This window comes from Dipodomys ordii, unplaced genomic scaffold (assembly GCF_000151885.1).
Source record: "Dipodomys ordii isolate 6190 unplaced genomic scaffold, Dord_2.0 Scaffold68, whole genome shotgun sequence".
NCBI classification, from domain to species: domain Eukaryota; kingdom Metazoa; phylum Chordata; class Mammalia; order Rodentia; family Heteromyidae; genus Dipodomys; species Dipodomys ordii.
In genome coordinates, this window is record NW_012267284.1 from 5,128,989 (window position 1) to 5,137,273 (window position 8,285).

The following is an 8,285-nucleotide window of genomic DNA, read 5'->3' on the forward strand; positions in this document are numbered from 1 at the left end:
GCCGGGATGCGCGCGAGGACGGGGCGCGGGGCGCCCTGGATGCTCGTAGGTCCCCACAATCCAGCGTGCCTGGGCCACGGGGCTCCTCCATCTTCTGCGGGAACACCGCCTCCACTCCATCCTCCCCCCCGCGTGGTCCACAGAGCAGCGCGTGCTCGGTGTCAGGGCCGCGTCCGTGCGCCTCCCCGGCCCCACGAAGGACCGGCCCCCAGCGGGCCTGGATCCGGCCGGTCTGGCTCCAGGGAGCCCCCCAGAGGTTGATCTCTCGCTCTCTTCTCTGTGATCTCTGTCTTGTTGCTGTCTCTATTTCTGTCGGCAGGAGCAGAGCTGGACCAGGTGGGTGGACCAGGTGTCCATTCATGTGAGAACAATGCTTGGTAACTGTCTAGGGCGGGATGCGGAGGGCACATGGCCAGCAGCGATCAAAGACTGAAGCGTTCAGTGGACAGCGGCAGTCGGAAGCAGGCAGGGTTGTGGACCGTAGGGAGAAAATAAGATCAGCAGATAGATGGCCCTTACAAGCAGTCTGGAGTGATAAACAGGCAGGGGCGGGGGCAATGGAGGATGTGTGAATTCATTGATCGCTGGCACAATCCCCTCCAAAAATCTGTCCGTATCCACCATGGGGGGACACAAACTAGGGTTAACGGTGCGCTGTGAAACCCACGGAAGTCCTGGGCGTTTTGGTTTTTTTTGTTTGTTTTCTTCAATCTGGAATGGTGTTGTATGAGTTTCTTCCCCAGCTCCCACCCACCATGATTTGTTATACATTCTGTAATGAACTCCAGCCTTGAACCTTCAAAAACAGGGCAGCAACTAGGAGGAGACTAAAAGAACTTCTCGCTCCTAACAAATAAATTCACTCAATTTCAGAGCCTCAACTGGACAAAGGGATTAAGATTGAAAGGCAGGTGCCAGCCACTAACACCTGTAATCCCAGGTACTCAGGACACTGAGATCTTAGGATCACGATGGAAGCCAGCCTAGGCAGGAAAATCTGTAATACTCTTTTATCTCCAATTAACTACCAAAAAGCCAGAAGTAGAGTAGTGGCTTAAGTGGTAGGGCACTAACCTTGAGCCAAAAAGCTCAGGGACAGCACTTGGGCCCTGAGTTCAAGTTCAAGTCCTAGTAGCAGCACACACATTTTTTTTTTAGATTAAAAATTGAGTCCCTGTTTTAAAAAGAGGGAACAAGAGAGGGAGGGAGGAGTTGGTTGGGAAACTCAGATCCCCAGCTTAGGCCCTTGAGCATCCTTCCTGATCTAGATACAGCAGGAACCCTTCCCCCCATAGGGTCTCAAGAAATGGGCAAGGGACAGAATAATTTAACCAAAAGCAGTGTCACCAGGCAAAGAGAAGCATGGGAATGTGGAGAGTATGAGCCTATCAGTGTGTCCCCCTCCCCTACACCCTTAGATTTGAAGGATAGACAAAAGTTGGGTGCCATCACGCTTAGAAAGAGCTATAAGTCAGCCAGATGCCAATGGCTTGCACCTGTAATCCTAGCTACTCAAGAGGCTGAGATCTGTGGATCACAGTTCAAAGCCAGATTGGGCAGGAACGGCCATGAGACTCTTATCTCCAATAAACCACTCAAAACCAGAAGTGGTGCTGTGGCTCAAGTGGTAGAGCACTCACCTTGAGCTGAAGAGCTCAGGGACAGCGCCCAGGCCCAGAGTTCAAGCCCCACAACCAACCAGAGAGACAGACAGAGACAGAGAGAGGAAGGAAAAGAAAGAACGAGCTAGAAGTGTGCAGATTGAGGTCACCCAGTGGAAACTGTGACTGCAGAGAGACAGTGGGAGACAGAGCAAAGAGAACATCCCCAATTCTACCCTCCTGCACCTAGTCACCTGCCAGTACTGCCTTTGTGTGCCTAAACTGGCTTTGAATCACAATCCTCAGATCTCAGCCTCCTGAGTAGCTAGGATGACAGGCATGAGCAACGGGCATTTAGCAGTACTTCTGAGACTGGTGGATGGGACCCAAAGAACACAGCTCTCAAGGGTCAGTCTCTGGAGCCAGAGCCAGAAAATAAATTGATGTGGGGGAGGGTAAAAATCAACTGTCCTGCCCCTGCCTTAGAGCCCCATGCATACATTATACCAACATCCAGATCTCCCCTTGGCCTTCCCCAGACTTGGTCCTTACCCAAGACCCCAATACCCTTCAGTTCATTACAGGGATATTCATATCTCCCACCCCTCTCAACATTTTGAGACAGTCTCATAGCCAAGCTGACCCAGAACCTGCCAGGTAGCCTGGACTCGCTTTCTACTTATGATCCTGCTGCCTCAGTTTACTAAGTGTTGGGATTACAGCTGTGCACAACCATGCATGATCACTACCATGTTTCATTTACTGTTTAATTCTACCTTGAGTAGTGGTGTGCACCTATAATCTCAGTTATTGGGAAGCAAGGCAGGAGATAGTGAGTTTGAGACCAACCTGAGCAAAGGTAGCAAGACCGTACCTCAAAAACAAAACCAGAAGGGCTAGGGATATGGCTCAATTGGTAGAGCACTTGTCTACAAGAGACACTGTCTTCCACTTTGGTAATAAATAAGTAAATATTTAAAATTCCAACTTCAATCCCACCTAGCCCCATGTGAGGAGATGTTATTCCAGATCTAGGTGGGAATCATGGGCAGAAGGATATGACAGGCTGATGAAGTATAGAAGGGCTGTGAAGGTGGGAAGAGGACCAGGCCTGGATATGCATGCCTGTAATCTCAGCACTCTGGAGGCAGAGGCAGAAAGATCTCCAGTTCAAGGCCTACCTGGCCTATATAGTGAGACTCTGTCCTCCCTCCTCCCCCCCCCAGAAAAAAGGAAGAGGAGGATAAAGAGGAGGAAGAGGTAAAGGGGAAGGGAAGGAAGAAGAAAGGAGGAAGAAGAAAGCTGATGAGGAGCAGGAACTGCAAGGTGGGAACTTAGACTGTGAGCAAAAAGGGCTCCAGGACAGCAGTAGAGCCAAGCACATGAACTAAGACTCAGCCCATGTTCTACCATGGATTACCAAGGGGCCCTCACAACTCGGCCTGTCTGACAGTGATAGGGTATTTTGCTAGCAGCTATTAGACCAGGTGTCCATATTCCTTCTAGTAGACAGTTGGGAATTGGGTAGAATTTGATACTAGTGTTCACTATGATGGACCCAAATATGGATATACCCAAAGATTGCCAGTCACCTGCCTTCCTGTGGAGCATCTGCTGGGCTACAAACCCAAAAAGGGAAGGGAACCAATCAGTTCCAGCTTTCAGGAAGACTGAAAGCAGACCATGTAACTGATGGCCTGCCCATATCAGGGGCTGGTTCTCCTGCTGCCCACTGTGTAGCGAGCTAGAAGAGAGAGGAAGGGGGAGGGGGGATTGGCAGTTTGCCTTTGGGACAAGAGCAGGGAAGAGTGAACAAGAAAAACAGACACTGCACTGGGAAGTAGCTGCCCCTTCATCCTAGGCTTCCGCTTTTCCACCAGCTGGTCCTGGGGAAGACGCAGAGTGAGGAATACAACCATACTGCAGGGTGTCAGGCCTGGAATGGAACAAGTGTCAAAGTCCCGATGATGAGGCATACACCAGCAGCCATGGGGCAGAAGATGGGGTGAAGCTGTCCCAGGACAGGTAGCGCTTCCAGCGAATTCTAAAAAGTGCCAGAGACTGAGATACGGTAAGGAAGGAAAGTCCAACAGGAAGAACCTGAGGAGAGCAAGGGGCGCTGGCAGGTCATGCTTATAACCCTAGCTACTTGAGAAGCTGAGAGATCTGAGGATCAAGGTTCAAAGCCAACCCAGGCAGGAAAGTCCATGGGATTCTTATCTCCAATTAACTGCCAGAAAACCAGAAGTAGTGCTATGACTCAAAGTGGTAGAGTGCTAGCCTTAAGGAAAAAAGCCCAGGGACAGTACCCAGGCCCTGAGTTCAAGCCCCATGCAGACACCAAGAAAGAAGGAAAGGAGGGAGTGAGGAAGGGAAAAAGAGAAAGATGAGGCAAGCACTTAAAGCATTTAAGGGGAAGGGGTGTCTGATACAGCAGACAGGAGAGGGTGGCAGTAACAAGCTACGGGAATTAAGAATTAATTATAGCCAGGTGCAGTGGCTCATGCCCGTAATCCTAGCTGAGATCAAAGTTTGAGGCCACCATGGACACCAAAAAATGATGTTTAGACCCCCCCCCCGCTTTCAACTAATAGCTGTGTGCAGAGGCGCATGCCTGTCAATCAAGCTACCCGGAAGGCTGAGCTGAAGAGGATGGAGGTTCCAGCTGAGCCTATCAGACTCCATCTCAATGAAAGAAGCTGAGTAGGATCAGAGTCAAAATTTTATTTCATAATAACTGGTACAAAAAAGGGGAGGCGGGTAAGTGGAAGCATGGCTCTGCTACCTAGCAAGCACAAGGATTGGATTCAAACTCCATACTACCGAGAAATTAATGAAGAATTAGGCCAGACTCTCAGGGTCACACCACTGAAGAGAAGATGCACACAGCATTGAAAAGCACACCCCACCTCCCCCCTGGGCTGCATCCCAGTGTAAGAGCTGCTGATTTTCATTCAATGAGGTCTAACAGGCTCGCTAAGAATGTCATAAGTAGGAAGCCAACTTCTTAAAGCAAAAGCGAGAGAGAAAGAGAGAGCAGTGATCAACTCCTGCAGCGCCAGTTCAGGGATGCCACACAGCTTCACCCAGAAACGAGCAGATTTGGGCAAATTTCAACCATCAGGAAAATCTGAACTGTAGGACAACAGAACAGGCATCAGGCCTGTAGAGCCACTCATGGAACAAGATGAGGACATCCTGGTTTCCATGCTGACAAGAAGAAAGCACCCTCTCCCTCCATCTCACCCCATGCCCAAGTAATGTCTGACTATTTTGGCTAGCATGAGGACTTTGAAGACCCATGGAAGAGTCTGAGGTGGTGAAGGCTTGAACTTTACTGATGGCACCATCAGAATGTGGACATGTGGGATTGCGAAGGCTGCAAGGCATGCTGGGAGTGAGTAGTCACTAGGGTTGGAGAAGAGGGAGACCAAGAAAGAGGAGCCTCCAGCTCTCCCGTTGGCCTGGGTGCCAAAGTACCAAAGTACCCAGCAGGCATATTTGGGGCTAATTTAGGGCGCTGTGAAGTGAAAGAAAGAGACCAAAGTAGGTGTGCTTACCTGCAGATCCCAGAAGTCCAAGGGTAGGGAGGCAAAGTTTCTCTCTCTCCCGCCAGACCTCAGGCTCTTCTGCGGCTTTTCTCCTTTAGCCTCAAGTTTGCACTTTGTGCTATCTTTTGAATTGTCCAGTTACAGTAAAAATCCTGTCAAGTCAGTTTAGCCAGAATCCCCATCCTCAGTATCTGATTAAAGCCTTAGTCTCGGCCCCTGCCCCAGGTGACATTTGATCTCCTGTAGCTGGCCTCCATAAATGAACCCTAACTCTATTTAGCAGAATGCTCTCTGAATTTTCCTCTCCCCTTGACACTCGCCCCATCACAGCAACTTCACTATAAATTTCCATTTGTCTGAGTTGTAGGCAGAAACGAGTCAGTTCTCTTTGTGTGTGTTTGTGTGTGTGTGTCAGTGCCTTAGGCTTGCTAAGTACTCGCTACTACTCTGTGCCCCCAGCTCTTCTTGCTTTAGGTTATATTTCAGATGGGGGCCACTAATTTTCCCAGGACCTGCCTGGAAGCAAGATCTTCCTACCTCTACCTCCTGTATAGCTGAGACCACAGGAATGTACAACCGTGCCAGCCTGGAATTAATTCTATACTGAGGTGTCTTTCTTAAATTTGGTTTTAACACTTTCAGTTCTTTGCCTTTCTTTTTTAAAATTATTTTATCTTTAAGTAATTGTGCAAAGGAGTTGCTATTCAACAAAGCAGCTTATGCATACAATGCATCTTGATCAATGCCACCCCCTTTCATCAATCTCCAACATCTCCCAACTCACCCCTTCCTGCAATTTTCATTTTGTAGAATATGCATTGAATTTTATGATTTATGATTGCATTCCCACCCCCTTCCTCCTCCTCCTCTTCCTGGCCTTCTTTATTATTATTATTATTATATTACTATTGGTGCTGGTCCTGGAGGTTGAACTCAGGGCCTGAGCACTGTCTCTGAGCGTCTTTTGCTCAAGGCTAGAGCTCTATCACTTCAGCCACAACTCCACTTCTGGCTTTTTGATAGTTTATTGAAGAGACACATGGATTTTCCTGCATGGACTGACTATGAACCATGATCCTCAGATCTCAGCCTCCTGAGGAGCTAGGATTACAGGTGTGAGCCACTGGTGCCTGGCATTCTTTTTCTTGATGATTAGTAATGGGATTAGAACTCAGGGCCTCTTGTTTGCTAGGCAGGAACTCTACCACTGAGCCATATCCCAGCACTGTTTGCTTCAGTTATTTTCCAGGTTGGGTCTCAGTATTTTTTTCCAGGGGCCAGTGTGGACCTGACCTCTAACCTCCTTCCCTTCCATGTAGCTGGGATGAAAAGAATGTAAGCTTGTTTGTTCAGATGGGGAGTTCCCTAACTTTTTACCTGGGCTGTGAGCCATCATGCCACAGATGGTAAAGCATCTATTTACAATAGATAGCCTTTAAAACCCAGGGGCTGAAAGAAACACCTGGGCTCAGAGTATAGCTAGAAGGAAGAGACACAAGATGGGCCCTGGGATGTGCCTGTGTTTAGCAAGCAAGCAGACAAGGCACAGGAGACAGAAAAAGAGCGGGCCGGGCCCCAAAGGACTCCTGGCTACGTTGTCTTTGGAGTTTTGTCCTCATTAGTAAAACAGCTTTTTGGTGGTACTAAGGTTTTAACTCTGGCCTTGGAGCCATGTCTCTAGCCCTTTTGTGCTTTAGTTGTCAGATAGGGTCTTGGATTTATGCCTGTGCTGGCCTCTGCCTGAGATCCAGGTATCACCTCCCAAGTAACTGGGATGGCAGGTATGTGTCCTCTCATCTGGCTATAAGAAAACATCTCCATAGCAACCCTTCAACCACCACAAAAAGCTGGAAGTGGACATGTGACTCAAGTAGTAAAGCACCAGCCTTGAGCAAAAAAGACAAAAAAAGCCAAGCATGAGCACAAAGCCTTGAGTTCAAGCCCCAATATTAGCATTTAGAGGGAGGGGGGAAGAGAAGAACTTTCCAGAAAGACATGGACCTTAAGATCTCTGCAAGGTCTTGGGCAGGGTAAGGAGCACAACTGCAAAGGAATATGGTCTATGTCTGCAGGCCTAGATGGGGCAGGTGGGGGGTGTGGTTCTGGGGACTCAGTGACCTCCAGGCATGGCCGAGATGTCCTTCAAGCTCAGAGAGAATCCCCACTCCTTCCACACCAGGCCCCAATGTGAGTCTGGCCTACTACTAGGAAAGAAGGTTAAGTCCAGAATCTCATCCTTGGACTCCACTTCCCAGGTCTGCTTTTAGTGCTGTTGGTCTTAGACCAGGCTTCTAAGAAGCAGACCTTGAAATAAGGACATAGTGGGAGTAGTGTGTGTGTGTGTGTGTGTGTGTGTGCGCGCGCGTGCATGTTTGCGCCCATGTGCTGCCCCCCCCCCACACACACACAGGGGCTGGAACTCAGGGCCTTGTGATCTTCCTTAGCTTTTTCATTTAAGGCTACCCTTCTACCACTTGAACCATACCTCCACTTCTGGCTTTTTGTTGATTAATCAAAGATATGACTCACAGATTTTGCTATGCAGGCTGGCCTCCAACTTCTATCCTCATCTCTCTGCATCCTGAGTAGCTAGGATTACAGGTGTGAGCCACCTGTGGCTGGCTGGAGCCAAGACTATTCCCAACAGAATTATCTCCTCCCTGGTGAACTTCCATCCCCGCAAAAACTTTTCAAGGCCAATCAATGCCCGGGGATGCTTCAGTCCCTTCCTCAGTTCTCAGCACAGCATCAGGGTTCCCCCTCCCTATTTTTCTCTTGAAATAATGTCCACTCTGACCCAATCTCTTTCCGTGTGTGTCTCGCAGTGTATGTATTTTATTCCCTGGTTGGCGATTGGTCCACATCAAACGTTTATACGTCAAGTTTTAAACCCAATTTTCTCAAAGGAAAATGAGAATAAAAGAAGAGCTTGGGCAGCCCTGTTGCCCTTCCTGTTTCCCCACGCGCGGTTTTTGGCCACAGGGATGGGTCTCTTGGGGATGGGTTTGTTTTTTTTGGGGGGGGGCGGGGTGAAACCATGAACCTGAGACACCTCAGGAAGTCTGGGCAGGAAAGGAGTTTTTCTTTCCCGTTGATTTGTCCAGAGAGGCTGGAATCCGGGTCAAGGTCCCAG

At 49.0% G+C, this 8,285-nt stretch overlaps 1 protein-coding gene across 1 annotated transcript in view; it reads right to left on the reverse strand.

Annotated features, from left to right (window-relative positions):
* Nucleotides 1-3,554: 3,554 nt before the first annotated feature.
* Nucleotides 3,555-8,285, reverse strand: part of Znf853 (zinc finger protein 853) — a 12,831-nt gene continuing 8,100 nt past the window's right edge. The window contains exon 6 of the mRNA XM_013023391.1: nucleotides 3,555-3,701. Within this exon, the coding sequence (XP_012878845.1) occupies nucleotides 3,555-3,701 (147 nt within the window). The remainder of the gene's footprint in view (nucleotides 3,702-8,285) is intronic.